This window comes from Lontra canadensis, unplaced genomic scaffold (genome assembly GCF_010015895.1).
Source record: "Lontra canadensis isolate GAN:19392208 unplaced genomic scaffold, GSC_riverotter_1.0 scaffold195, whole genome shotgun sequence".
Taxonomy (NCBI): Eukaryota; Metazoa; Chordata; class Mammalia; order Carnivora; family Mustelidae; genus Lontra; species Lontra canadensis.
Window position 1 is genome coordinate 597,655 of NW_022631189.1, and position 15,444 is coordinate 613,098.

At 38.4% G+C, this 15,444-nt stretch overlaps 1 protein-coding gene across 3 annotated transcripts in view; it reads right to left on the reverse strand.

Moving 5' to 3' along the window:
• The window catches only part of MYBL1 (MYB proto-oncogene like 1), a 38,469-nt gene extending 27,740 nt beyond the window's left edge, over nt 1-10,729 (reverse strand). For all 3 annotated transcript variants that reach the window (XM_032847859.1, XM_032847861.1, XM_032847858.1), the window contains exon 1: nt 10,183-10,729. In XM_032847859.1, coding sequence (XP_032703750.1) covers nt 10,183-10,202 — 20 coding nt within the window. In that variant the 5' untranslated portion in view covers nt 10,203-10,729. The remainder of the gene's footprint in view (nt 1-10,182) is intronic.
• Between the last annotated feature and the right edge of the window lie 4,715 nt (nt 10,730-15,444).

Below are 15,444 nucleotides of genomic sequence, written 5' to 3' on the forward strand. Positions count from 1 at the left end.
CTTGTGAATTCAATCTTTGAAACTGTGTATACAGGTATGAGTGAAGGAGCCACTCAGACTGACAGACATACATCAAATTAGATTATTGAAAATATAAAAAATTAAGAGTCATTCAATTGGTAATAGCTATAGTTCTTACTGACACCAGAGAAATGATAAGCCACCAGGGGTCAATTGATAACCTCTATGTATGCTAAAGAGTTTGGCTTTTATTCTTTATTTGACCTTTATCCTAAAGAGTTAAAGGACTTCAAGTAAGAGAAAGACAAATATCTCGTGTTTCAGAAAAATCACTGGCAGGAATGTGGAGAAATGGAGGAAGGAAGACCAATTACTAATCTTTTACAATAACCCAAGTAAGTAATTATTAGAGCCTGACAATGTTAAGGGTAAAATACAAAACAAAGTCACATCTAGTTAAAACAAACAATGGAAGAAATGATCTATAAAGAACTCCTCAAACTCCATGCCCAAAAAACAGATAATTATGTCAAAAAATACGCAGAAGAAATGAACAGACACTTCTTCAAAGAAGACATACAAATGGCCAATAGACACATGAAAAAATGTTCATCATCACTAGCCATCAGGGAAATTCAAATTAAAACCACATTGAGATTCCACCTTACACCAGTTAGAATGGCAAAAATCAACAGGACAGGAAACAAGTGTTGGAGAGGATGTGGAGAAAGGGGGATCCTCTAACATTGTTGGTGGGAATGCAAGTTGGTGCAGCAACTTTGGAAAACAGTGTGGAGATTCCTCAAAAAATTAAAATTGAGCTACCTTATGACCCTGCAATTGCACTACTGGGTATTTACCCTAAAGATACAGATATAGTGAAAAGAAGGGCCATAGGTACCCCATGTTCGTAGCAGCAATGTCCACAATTGCCAAACTGTGGAAAGAGCTGAGATGCCCTTCTACAGATGAATGGATAAAGAAGATGTGGTCCAGCGGCGCCTGGGTGGCTCAGTGGGTTAAGCCTCTGCCTTCGACTCAGATCATGATCCCAGGGTTCTGGGATCGAGCCCCGCATAGGGCTCTCTGCTTAGCAGGGAGCCTGCTTCCTCCTCTCTCACTCTCTGCCTGCCTCTCTGCCTACTTGTGATCTCTCTCTCTGTCAAATAAATAAATAAAATCTTTAAAAAAAAAAAAAAAGAAGAAGATGTGGGCCATATATACAATGTAATATTACAGCCATCGGACAGGATGAATACCCAACCTTTGTATCAACATGGAGGAGATTATACTAAGTGAAGTAAGTCAAGCAGAGAAAGTCAATTATCATATGGTTTCACTTACCTGTGGAGCATAAGGAATAACACGGAGGACACTGGGATTTGGAGAGGAGAAGTGAGTTGGGAGAAATCAGAGGGGGAGATGAACCATGAGAGACTGTGGACTCTGAGAAACAAACTGAGGGTTCTAGAAAGGAGGGGGTGGGAGGATGGGTGACCCTGGTGGTGGGTATTAAGGAGGGCACGTATTGCATGGAGCACTGGGTATGGTGCATAAACAATGAATCTTGGAACACTGAAAAAAGTAAAATAAAATTAGGATGTTAAAAAAAAAAGAAGAAGAAAGAAAGAAAGGTGGAAACAAGAGGATTTTGCAAGGAGTAAGGATACCTCCAAAACTTCTGACTTTGTGAGCATAAACAGAGCTATCCCCTGAGACAAAGAATAGAAGGAAGGGGTGCCTGGGTGGCTCAGTCAGTTAAGCATCTGCCTTTGGCTCAGGTCATGATTCCAGGATCCTGGGATCAGCCCTGCATCGGGCTCCTTACTCAGTAGGGAGCCTGCTTCTCCCTCTCCCTCTTTCTGCTGCTCTCCCTGCTGTGCTCTCTTTCTTTCTGTCAAATAAATAAATAAAACCTTAAAAAAAAAAAAAAGAATAGAAGGAAAAACAGAACTTTGAAAGGGAGAAGAGAATGGGGAGGGTAGGCAGTTTTGGACTAGCTGATTTCAAGGCACTTGAGGAATATACAAGTGAATACATCTTGAACAGCACTGTCCAATAGAAATATAATAGATAGGGACATTGGGGAGGGTATGTGCTATTGAAAGTACTATGAATTGTACACGACTGACAATTCACAGACCTGTACCCCTGAAGCAAATAATAACATTATATGTTAATTAAAAATTTAAAAAATTTTAAAAAAGAAATATAACACAGTCACATATCTAATTTCCTGGTAGCCACATTTTAAAAATAGAAACAGGTCAAAATAATGTTAATTATTTAACCCAATATATTAAAAAATTACCACTTCAACACATACTCAACATAATCATGAACTAGTTTACATTTCTTTTTTACTTACTAGTCTCAAAAAATCTAGTGTGTATTTTATAGTTAGAGTACATTGTAACTCAGACTAACCACATTTCAATAGCTCAATAGCAGCATGTGCTATGAGGGGGAATGGCTATTCTGTTTGGCAGAGCAGATCTAGGAAGGCAAATGGGCACATGGTTCTTCTGCTCAGGTAAGAGGCCTCAGATAGACACACAGTTTTGGCAATCACCAGCATACAGAAAACAGTTAAAGCCATGAGAACATGAAACCCCAGAAAAGAGGGCAGGTCTTTATGATAAGCTGGAATAGAGGATTTTGAGTAGTTAGATTGAAGACAGTCATGAGCATCTGAAAATAATAAGAGCTAATTTATTTAAACTTTCTAAGTACCAGACATTAGGTAGTCTCTGAAATTTCTGTCTTAAAACCCCACAACAACCCCAAGAGGGAAATATTACTATTCCCACTTTACATAAAAGGAAGACTTTGACTTAGAAAAGTAACTTCTTGCCCACAGTTATACCAAATGTATCATGACTGAACTCCAAAATGCACTATTTAACCAGTATACTGCCACATACTAGAGAAATAAGGAAGAGGATACCAAGAAGCTGGAAGATACCAAAGATAAACCTGAAGTACATTTTGAAATCAGAACAAGATTTAGTTATAACTTAACTACTTATTTTGCATCCCTGTACATATTAACCTCTTAGGGCTTTAGTTTACCTGTTTGTGAAATAAGGATAATATATTAATACTACCTACCTTATAGTGCATCTTTAAGGATAAAATTAAATGAAAAAACATATAAAACACCTCATATAGCACACAGCACAAAGAGGTAGCTCAGTATTAGTATTATGTGCATGGGCTGACTGTCCAACATTCAAGATTATTTCTGCTTTATTATATCCAACTCTTTTCTAAAAATATGCTCTGATTTCAAACAGCTCAAGTTTGATGATTAACCTCTAATGTAATATATTTAGAACATGTGGATAGTTCCCAATATCTACATAGTTTCTTACAAAACTGAAAAATGAAGGTCTAGATTTAATACTCTCTATAGATCCTTTACAGGGACTTCTGATTTCCCTTGATTTGTCAATTCTATAGGACCAATTTGTTTTGTTTTTTTTTTTTAAGAAGGCTCCATGCACAATGTGGGGGTTGAACTCATGACCCTGAGATCAAGAGTCACATGTTCTACCAACTGAGCCAGCCTGGCATCCCCCGGGACCAAAGTTCTTCATATCCAACCGAGCAAGACACAAAGATCCCCAACTCCCCTACCTATATAAACTATCTATCTGCTTCAGTTCAGTGCATTTTAACATTCCAATGCCCTCTCCCGAAAACATAATCTGCCAGTCCTATGCTTGTTTTGTTGAACTAATCTGGAAATAAAGATACAAGTTTAAATAAATAAACACCTGTAATTTGCTGCCATCTTCAGCTACCAGGAATATCCACCGATTAGCCAAGATTAAATAGTTAAAATGGAGATGGTTCATGATCCAATGACTTAATTTCTGATTTCCCTTTTTTAAAGATTTTATTTATTTCCTTGACAGCGAGCGAGAAGTAAGCAGAGTGTCAGGAAGAGGAAGAGGGAGCAGCAGGCTTTCCACTGAGCAGGGAGCCTGACTCGGGGCTCAATCCCAGGACCCTGGAATCATGACCTAACCCAAAGGCAGATGTTTAATTGACTGAGCCACACAGGCGCCCCAACTTAATAAATCTTTTTTTTTTTTTAATTTCTTTTCAGCGTAACAGTATTCATTGTTTTTGCACCACACCCAGTGCTCCATGCAATCTGTGCCCTCTCCAATACCCACCACCTGGTTCCCCCAACCTCCCATCCCCTGCCCCTTCAAAACCCTCAGATTGTTTTTCAGAGTCCATAGTCTCTCATGGTTCACCTCCCCTTCCAATTTCCCTCAACTCCTTTCTTCTCTCCATCTCCCCTTGTCCTCCATGCTATTTGTTATGCTCCACAAATAAGTGAAACCATATGATAATTGACTCTCTCTGCTTGACTTATTTCACTCAGCATAATCTCTTCCAGTCCCGTCCATGTTGCTACAACAACTTAATAAACTTCTAAGAAGGCTACCAAAATCAGAAAAAACACCTTATTGGGGCTTCCTGTCCAATCTGTATGTACTCATGGCATCTATCATTCCCTTTTAATGCTCATCCCACATGCCAACCTTCCCAACCAAATAGTAAGTTCAGGAATGCAAAGAACATATCTGATACACTCATTTTCAGCACCAAGCACAGTACCTATAATATTTATAAAATTAATGATCAGTGAATTATCTTCCTTACTCTTTTATTACCTCCTCCAAGTACTCTGTATTCCAAAATATTACCCTCTCTTCCAACCCAATGAAATGTCCACCTCCCTCAATACAGATGTTCTCAAGCGGATATGAGAGAAAACATTTTTTTAACAAATGAAAATACCTCTATGAGAAGGGGAAAGACATTCTCATTTATTAAAAAGGACTTTCAAAATCCAAATGCACCTCCAAATGGTAGAATTTTAAGAAGCATAACCTGCTGAAACAAACAAACAAAATATTCAGTACAGAAGGGGTTCTTTGGTGTGTCTACTAATATTGTCTAGCTTTTCCTAGAACAGTACCCAGCAACATTACCACTTTCTGCCATCCCAAACAGCCCTCAGTTGTGGTTTTCACAAGTTCCCTTCTTATTCCCTCCCCTCAATCCCAACAACTTTCACAGCATAGTTGAGACTGCTTTTAAAAATTAGCTTATTATGGGGCAGCTGGGTGGCCCAGTGGGTTAAGCCTCTGCCTTCGGCTCAGGTCATCATCCCTGTCCTGAGATCGAGCCCCGCATCAGGGTCTCTGCTCAGCAGGGAGCCTGCTTCCCTCTCTCTGTCTGCCTCTCTGCCTACTTGTGATCTATCTCTGTCAAATAAATAAATAAAATCTTTTTTTAAAAATTAGGTTATTTCTAGTTCAAAACAATGTTTAATTTGGGGACTTACCTATATAAATCTTGAGTGTTCAAAAAAATATCTACATCACATCTAATCTGTACAAAATTCACTGTAGATTCTTATGAAATTATTTTAAGTTAAGGATATGAGTCCAAAGATGTCACTTTGGCCAAAAGACTAGTTTCCAAGGAGAAATTTTCCTGAAAACTTGTTCAACTTTAAAATTCAGCTTTATTTTTTAACCTCATACTTGATTTGTGAGAAATTTCTATTTCTACATGAGGTTTCATTCTCTGTTTTGCATCAGCATGGTCATCAGTTTCAGAGAGTTATACAGCCCAGTCAATGTTCAGGAAGCTGGGTTTTTTGAGTGGGTGAGTATGAGGGAGGATTAAGGTAGAATTCTTAGAATCATCTACCACTGGGACTTTCCTGGAGTCTATCCACCTAGCTACTTCTTAGTTTTAGGATAAGTTATTTCTATATTGGTTAAGTAATTGTTGAAAGAATGATGTAACTTTGAAATACGTGTGACAGAATAAGATCCTAGAAAATTATCAGTATCCTTAGCAACAGAAAGATGTCTGAGAATGTGAACAATTTGCCAAGAAAAAAGAGAAGGGATAAAACCCCACAGGTAATCTCACCAATATTCCACTTTCACCACTGCTTAATAATGGTTAGACACCATCAAAACAAATCTCTTTTTTTCTGCTTTTTCATATCATCTTTTAGCATTTTTATATTGTAGCAATCAGTGATGATAATATATAATAACTAAATAAAATCAACTCCTTACTACATAAATAAGTGATTTTTAATCTAGGATGACTGATCTAGAAGACAGCATAGGTGAAATTATTTCGCCAGTCACAAAGCAAAAATAGAAAGGAATCTGGTTTCTGAATCTTCATTCAGGACTTGGTTACTAGAATTACTCTGCCAGTTTTAGTTAAGTCAAAGAAAATATTATATAACTGTATAATATATAAACTAAGCACTACATTCAAATGAAAAGTTTTTTTTTAAAGATTATGAATGAACAAAGTGATTCGGGTGATTATGAAACAGCAAAATGAAGCGTGCGCACGCGTACACACACACACACACACACACACACACACACATATAAATACTATGACTCATTAGGCCAGGAAAATGGTTAAGAGAAACTTTACACTGGGTGAAAGCTAATAGGATATTACAGTCAAATTTACCCTGTGAAATAATACACAAATAATTCATACTTGACTATATTAAGATAAAACATTTAAGAAGTTCAATTTTAAAGGATACTAATTATTCCATGTAAAAAGAGTAAAATGGGGTACTAAAAGGAAAAATTTCAGAATTTCTTTTAATTTACTTTTATTTGAAAAGAATCACTGGTTCAAAATTAAAGACATATCAATAGTTCTATCAAATCTGCTCTAATAATCACTTCAACTTGATCATATTTTAACTCAGAAACTACATCAAATCTGAAATTTTTATCAAAATCCAAAATTACATCTTTAATTTTACCTGTTTTGATAGGCCAATTCTATTTTTTTTTTAAGTCCATTCGAAATCAAGGTATGAAAATTTACCAGGTTGATTTAAAAAAGTGAAATCAGGCCACCCGGTGGTTAATATTATGTACTGCATACATGAATATTTTATTTCCAAACCTGGACTGCAAACTAGCAACATTATAGTAAGACAAATTTGACTTCATTTGACCAGTATGAATAGCAATACTGAAATAAATACTTAAGGAATTCTACCTACCTACTCGTAAACAAAAATGATCACTGAATTTTTCTATTTCATTCCATTTGTATATATATATATATATTTAAATGAGCAAAGATGATTACAAAAAGGTTCAAAATGGGAAATAGATATTAAATCTAGACATTAATTTACAGATCCTAAAACCCAAATGCCTAGATTAACAGACTTAAAAACTGGGATATAGAATTTACTTGCTTTTCCAAAACAATGTTGCTAGTTAATGACAAAGCTGATTAAAAAAATCAGTTCTCATTTTCAGTATTCTTTCACCCGTAACACTCATTTTGCTGGAAACAACATAGTAAAATTGCTTCCCATACACACATATAACCCACTGAAAAACATTTTCCAATGAAAAAGCTGGCTTTTAGCTTTCCAATTTAGTGCAGTCACCAGTTGCCAAGTGTAAATACCTGAATCTGTTACAACTTAAAACAGGTCTTCTAGTTTCTAAATGACATTTTTCAAAGTTTATTTTTAAGGGTAGATCTAGCTTTTAAAAACTAAAGTTAATTACTCAATACATAAATATGCTTAAAAATCAAATACACATTAATAACATATACCAATTTTGATACTACCTGTAAATTATATCATTAAAACCCCCAGTGAGATCTTAAACTATTTAAAGTCACAACACTAAATGAGCCTTTTCCTTTATGTAAATCTAGGTCAGAGATACTACAGCTATCTTAAAAATCAAAAGAGCCAACATCCTCCAGTTGTTTCAACCTGAGGTATCAGGTTTTTTTTACTTTTTTTTTTTTCCAAATCATATAGAAAAAAAGTATATTATAGGATTTATGCTCATAGTCTTATGCAAAACTTTTATATAGCAAACTATAGTTTTCATTCAAATACTTAGTTGTAGAGATCTTAAATTGACTAAATTATTTCCTTTCTCAACTATAAATTAGGTTCATATTTATTACTAAGACGTTTAGTCAATAGGCATGAGACCAGACTTTGCCCAATAACTTCACCCTCAAAACATTTCACATTCTATTATATTCTAAGATAAATAAGACATATTTTCACATACAAGAAATATAATTTAGAGCCTGAAACACATTTAAGTGTAAAGACCCTACATAATACAGCATTTAGAGATGATAATTTCTCACCACATCCTCTACCTCTATTTGGAGCATAGTTTCACCCCCACCGCATTTAATTACTCCAGCCTTTTAACTCATTATATAGTACATTTTAATTCATACAGCTGACAAGGAACAAAAGTGAACAGTACAATATTTAGATCTCAATGCTCACAGTATTGTGAATAAAAGAAAATAACGTACACAGGCAAATTAGTCATTAAATCACTTCTCCTTTCTTAGTCTATTATTATGAAGCAATCAAAAACTATGAAATGAGCAGAAAAAATCAATTGGAGGAAAGCGTTCTGACATTCAAGCATCCATGTCTAATCATAACTAAATGATGATGATCGCATTAGGTAAGACATTCTTTCAAATAAGATTAACATCAATACTGATAGATAATGCCACACAATGAATATAAACAAACTTCTGTTTTTGGGCTGACAAAGTCATTTGTCACTTTGCTTAATGAAGTTATTTTTAAAATTCTGTATATTTAAAAATGCACAAGAAAAGGCCTAAATCAGTACCTCAGTAATTATAATTATAGGAGCTTTTAATATCTATCTTTTCTGAAGATTAGGAAGTTAATTAGAGCAGTTATTCTCACCTGAGTGATTCTGCCCCGCCCCCCCAAACACACATTTGGTAATGTCTGGAAACATTTGATTGTCATAACTCAGGGAAATGGTGTTATTGGCATCTACTAGACAGAGGCCAGGAATGCTGTTAAACGTACTACAAAGCAAAGGGCAGCCCCCCACTACAAGGAATTATCTAATCCATTATATCAGTAGTAACAATGTTGAAAACCCTGTTGTAGAGAGGTGGGTCTACGTGAGTGGACATGTGTATTTGTTACATCTGAGGAGTTTTACCTATACTGCAGTTGCCACAAAATAAGTCTAAAAAGGACTTGTTTTACGCTGCTTTCTGCAAAAATACCTTACATACAGAAGATGATTAATAAATTAATAAAGCAACAAATGTTATGTGTAGTTATTGCCAATTTTTAAGAGGAATTCGCAGTGAATGAATCTTAGTACTAAATTTCAACTTGGGAAATACCTCTCTAGTTAAGACTTTAAGGCTGTGAACCTAGATAAACAAAACTACTTGGAAATCCTGCCAAACAGCTTTTCAAGTTTATTTAATACTACTGACAAAAGACAATCTCATTTTTTGTCATCTAAGGGGTTACTACACACAATTTAGGTGTAGCTACTATAGTAACGTGTAAATAAAAATTAGATGAGTAAATTCCTCCTAGCAAGTTCTCCAACAAATATTATGCCCTACCTCTCTGGGCAAGACTTAGTTAGGGACACAGCCAAACACGGGCACTAAAAATATTCAGTGAATCAAACATTGTTTTAAGATCAAGCTACTGGTAGTAACAGTGTAACAACTTCCCAGCAAAAGATACTAAAAATATACACATAAAGCTGAGAACAAGGGAATGGTAATTACAGAAAACATCAAAAAGGTCCTCTCTCTTCAGCTATCCCTCAGAGGATTTTCCATACCTGTCAAGGCACCAAAGATGGCAGAGGGGTCCCAGCGCAGGTTTATCACAGAGTTCCTACTTTAACTGATTCCGTAATTCAGAAAAAAAGAATCTCTCTGAACACCATTTTCGAGTCGTCGGGGCTGTCCATGAGCACTTTTATGTGCGTGGAGTACTCCCTGAAAGCGCGGACTTACCTGGCAAGAAACTCCGACCAAGAGGGGACTGTGAGAAGCTGAAGTCTGGACGTGAGCTGTGGGGAGAATCAACTCCTTACAGCAATCTAGGCATTTGTTACTCTGTTACTCACTTTCTGCGCCTTAAACACAGGGGTCCCCAACTCTCCACAGGTCACGGCTGCGATGGGGCCAGCTGGGCCGGAGAGAGCTGCGGGGCAGCGGGAAGGAAAACCTCGGCCCCAGCTGGGGAGGGCCTGATGGGGAAGCATTGGGAAAGGGGAAAGAATCTGAGCCGAGACACTGCCAACAGGCCTAAGTGAAAGAGATGTCACCCACCTGCGCGACCTCTTCGCCATCCTTCAAGTACCGCATAGGCGCGGGCTGGGCGGGGACGCAGTTCAGCCTCCTCCAGCCTCAAGCGAATGTTCCTTGTCCCCGACCCTCCAGTCGCTCCCCTCGCTCCCTCTCCGAGGCGACCGAGAGTGGAACGCACGTCCCCGGCAGGGCAGGACGGAGGGGCGGACCGCGACCCGCCCCCGGCTCGCAGTGCAGCTCCTAGCCCCGGCCCGGCCCGGTCAGGGATGCCCCCAACATGTCAGCAGGCGCGCTCCCGCCCTCCGCCGGCCCCTCCCGCCGCCTCTCAGCCTCTACGCAGTGGTCCCAGCTCAGCTCTGCGGCGGGCGCCTACCCCCGCCCTCACCCCGCAGCGAGCAGCTCTGCAGGGCTCGCAGCCTCCTGCAGGGTTTTGTCCGCACCGCCGAATCTCGCGCCCAGCCTCCCTCAAGAGCCGCCGTTTGAATCTGCGCACGCGGCCCCGAACCTCATTGGCTGTAGCGGCCGCACGCGGGGGGACGAGGGCGGGGCGGGGAGAGCGCGCGCGACTGTGGGCGGGGCTGGGGAGCTGGAAGTCGGGACTGGAACTCGCGGGAGTCGGGGAAGGAGCTAGGAGTCAGGGGGTGGGGCCGCAGGGCGGGCTCGCGGGTATTGCCTTGACAGGACCCGGAGCGTGCCGAGCGCCGCACCGCGCGGGGCCTGCTGGGAAAGCGAGTTCCGGTGGTCGCCTAGAGGCGGGTCCGGAAGCTGCGGCGCGAGTCCCAACTTCCCGGGGTTCGCGGACACGGTCTTTGGGGGTTGGGCGGCTGCGCCGAGGCGCGTACCCGCAGCCTCCTTTCAGCTACCGCTCCTCCACTCCTAATTCCTCGTGTGTATCCCGCCTCATTAGTTAGGAGGAGCGGTCTTCGGTCTTGGGACAAATCTAACCATAAAATTTGCGCGGCCGTTATTGTTTAAGAAAAAATGTGAGCTTTATTTTGCCCAGACATCAGAGCTACTGCAATAGGCGAAGACTGTGGTAGGAAACAGAATATCAAGAATGAGCGGGACTGACAGGTGAAAAAAGTTTTTAGCTAGAGTCGTGTTTGGCACAGAAAAAGTAAATAAGCCCAAGTGTCGGTCTGATCGTCCCTGGGCTCCCTCTACGGGAAATAATTGAACCCTGATGCGGGAGAACAATGTACGAAGACAGGAGCGGACTGGAAATTTTGCCTAGACGAATCAGTATGGTAGTCAACTGTAGAAGGTGACCTTCCTTCGCAGGAGAGACGAGAGGAAGGGAGAATTGCACGGAAGGAGCTTCCAGTAGTTGTAACTACTCTAGAAGCTTCAGGTGTGAAACTACGAACTGCTGGGGTCAAAGAACATTGAAGTAGTTTACAGTAACAATTAGAAATGGTAAAGAATCCAAATTTGCAAGGTAACATGCTCTACTGCATAGAGCACTAAACCACATGTTAATATTATAACAAACTTATATTTTGCTATTTTGAAGTTTTACGCGTCAATTTTTGCAAATCAGAGATGCAGGTGCAAATGTGAATTGAAGAGGGGTTTGCATGCACTAGTTTCAAAACTTAAAACGCCTTTTTATAGTTCCTTTTTCTCAAGATATGGGTTCTGGGAAGGTGAAACACCTTTTATTTCATTCCTTATTGTGTTGCTCGTTCACTTTTTTTTTTTAACCTAATTGAGAAAGTAATGTCATTTGAAAACTGATTTCTGATTTACTCCTGGGTCATACATTACTCTACTTATTTATATTCTAACAGGAAGCAGAGTTTCTCCTCTATATTAGGCTTTTTATACAGAATACTTATTTAGAGCTTGAAAGCAGATATTTTAGACTTTGACACTACGCTAAATACCCCTCATTTTAGAGACAGAGAAAAACGTAATTCCCCAGAAAGATCACATTGCAAATTCATATAAATCGCTTATAAAGAGACAGTATGCCATGAAAGTGCTTCACAGTCATTTAAATACACACTCGAATGTAATTGAGAGCTGGGCTTTTTTTTTTTTTTCTTAAAGCAAAACATACACTTCAAACTTTATAATACTTTATTCAGAGTATTATAAGGAACTCTTAAAACAACTATGGGGGGGAACAATGAAAAAATGGGCAAAAGGTTAGAGCAGACATTTCACCAAAAAAAGATAGACAAATGGCAAATAAGCCACATGAAAAGACGTTCCACATCTTTGATCATTAGAGAAATGCAAATCAAAACCACAGTGAGATACCACCGCACAGTAATTAGGATGGGGAGCGGGGAGACTGATATACAAGTGTTGGTAAAGGTGAAGATGCTAAGCAAACACAACTTGCATGCATTGCTGGTAGAAATGCAGATGGACAGACACTTTGGAGAACAAATGTTTATAGTGGCTTTATTTGTAATCACCCAAAACTGAAAACACTCAAAAGAATGTTCTTCTCGTTACCACACTTCTCACTCCCTGAGAGTTGGTTTTAAATACCCTGTTGAAGCTTCTCAAGTTCTTCCACTGAGGTACAAGGGGATTGAATACCAAGGGAAAAATGACTGGGGACAAGTGTTGGAAATTTCTTTAAAAACTATTTTATCTTTAAAGACTCGTAAAGTTTTCTTTCTACTCCATGACAAATATATTCTTATTTTTAATTATAAAAATTATTTTTAAAATATTTTTTAATTTTTTTAAAGTAATCTCTAAACCCAGCGTGGGGCTCAAACTCACAACTCTGAGATCAAGAGTCACATTCTCTTCCTACTGAGCCAGCCAGGAACCCCTATAAAAATGATTTTGAAATTATTTTAAAGTATGTACTAATTTACTTTCTTACTCCGAATCTTTAAATAAATTGCTTCACTGTTATTAAATAAATGAGTAGTAAAGTGCACCGTGCTCATCCTTCCCATGGCTATACCAACTTATTCTCCCACAAAGGCCAAATACTCCCAAGGTTTGCTTATGTTGTTTGAAAAGCTTTTGCTGGCTCAATATAGTACCTGAGAGACTATAATTTTAATAGAGCCATATCTATCATTCCCATAGATTTTTGTTTGTTCTGTTTATTGCTAGAATTCCAGTCCCTAGAATAGTAATACATCAATATGCTCAAATACAATCACCGTACAATGAATAAACAAAGGCAAATAATAAGCACATGAAAAAATATGTTCATAAAAAGTATAAATTAGGGGGCCTGGGTGGCTCAGTCAGTAGGACGTCTGCCTTTGGCTTAGATCATGATCCCGGGGTCCTAGGATGGAGTCCCACGTTGGGTTTCACACTCACTGGGGCCTGCTTCTCCCTCTTCCTCTGCCTGCAGCTCCCCCTGCTTGTGCTCACTCCCTCTGTGTCTCTGTGTCAGATAAATTTAAAAAATCTAAAAAATTTTTTTAAAAAGTGTAGGTACCATTTTATGACTACTAAGGTAGCAAAATATTTCTAAATTCTGTCAAAAAGTTTGAGTAATTCCTTGATGTTAGTACTGAAACCGGTATAATCCCTTTGGAAAGCAATACCAAGCAAAAGCCGTGAAGATGTGCATAGCCTATGATGGACATGTTATCACAATATACTGTAATTTGGAGCACCTGTGTGGTACAGTTGTTTGAGTGTCTGACTCTTGGTTTCAGCTTGGGTCATAATCTTGGGGTCCAGGGATGGAGCCCCACATTGGGTTCCACACTCAGTGGGGAGTCTGCTTGAGATTCTCTCTCCCTCTGCCTCTCCCTCTTGTGCTCTCTCTCTCTCTCTCTCTCTCTCTCAAAAACAAATAAATAAAATCTTTTTTTAAATGCTGTAATTCAATGCAAGCAGAAAAGATATACTTCAATGCTTATAGTATTATATTTCATTAAAAACCCAACTTGGAAGTATTCACATTTTGAGATTAGTTTAAGTGGTTCCCATCACTAACAATTATACAATCAGTAAAAATAGTGCAATATTAACACAATGCCATTAAAAGTCTGTTATGCGACTGGGCCCTTCTAAGTGTTTCATATGCATTCATTTTAGGTAATATGCTGAACTTGTATAATTATAAAATCCTATGAGGTATGTACTATTATTTTCATACATAACAATCCTATGAGGTAGGTACTATTATTTTCATACACTTTATAAAAGAGAAAAATAGGACACCAAAAGATTAATTTGTTCAAGGGCATATAGTGGCAGAACGAAGATTTGAATTAGAAACCAAGTTCCCAATCACTTTACTACCCTAATATCCATGAACATTCAACTATCAGTATAGTATAGATGTACTATAGTACGGTGTAGAGCAAAGAGCTAGTAGCAGAACTGTATGCTTAATATGTTGTTTATGTACGTAAGGTCTCAGGGTATATGTGTATGTGGGTATGTGTCTAACATTATAGAAAATGGTCTATGGACTGCACACCAAACTGTTTAGCAGTGTTTTACTTTGGAGGGAGGGATGAGATGGGAGCAGGGCTGGCTTTAACTTTTTACCCTGTGTATTTTTGTATTATTTAATATTTTAAAGCATAAATTCTTGTTTATTTTTTTAATTTAAAAAAATGAACTGCAGGGGCATCTGGATGGCTCGGTCAGCTGTCTGCCTACAGCTCAGGTCATGATCTCAGGGTCCTGGGATCGAGGTCATGTTGGGGTGTCATCCCTGCTCAGCAAGGGATCTCCTTCTCCCTCTCCCCCTCCTTCTCTATTTTTGCTCATGCTCTCTCTTTCTCAAATAAATAAAATCTTTAAAAAATTAAAAATGAAATAAAAATTTTTAAATGAGCTGGAAATAGAAAGAAATAGCATGTTATATAAAACTTGCCCCAGCATTGATAATGCTAAATAAATATGCTTTGGCAGAAATGGTGAAACCATATATTATGTGCTCAATCTGAGAATAAAAATCAGATTTAGAATTTTATCTTGGATACATAAATATCTGTTTCAACCTCTCCCCACCACCAATGTATTTTGGTAATCTCTACATTTAGGATATTATTTTAAGTTTGATGGAAATTATAAATAGAAATCATACTGTCATAAGCAGTTATAAAATTCTTACTTTGGCTTTTAAAGGTAAAAATGAGTGGTTGATCTGCCAGGAAAAAAAAAAAAACTGTAAGAGACAAAAATGTTTTAAAGGGTCCCTATTTCAGGACACAGGTGGGGAGTATGGGCTATGTAGGTGATGGGGATTAAGGAGTGCACTTGTGATGAGCACCAGGTGTCATATGGAAGTGTTGAATCACTATATTGCACACCTGAAACTAATATTACACTGCA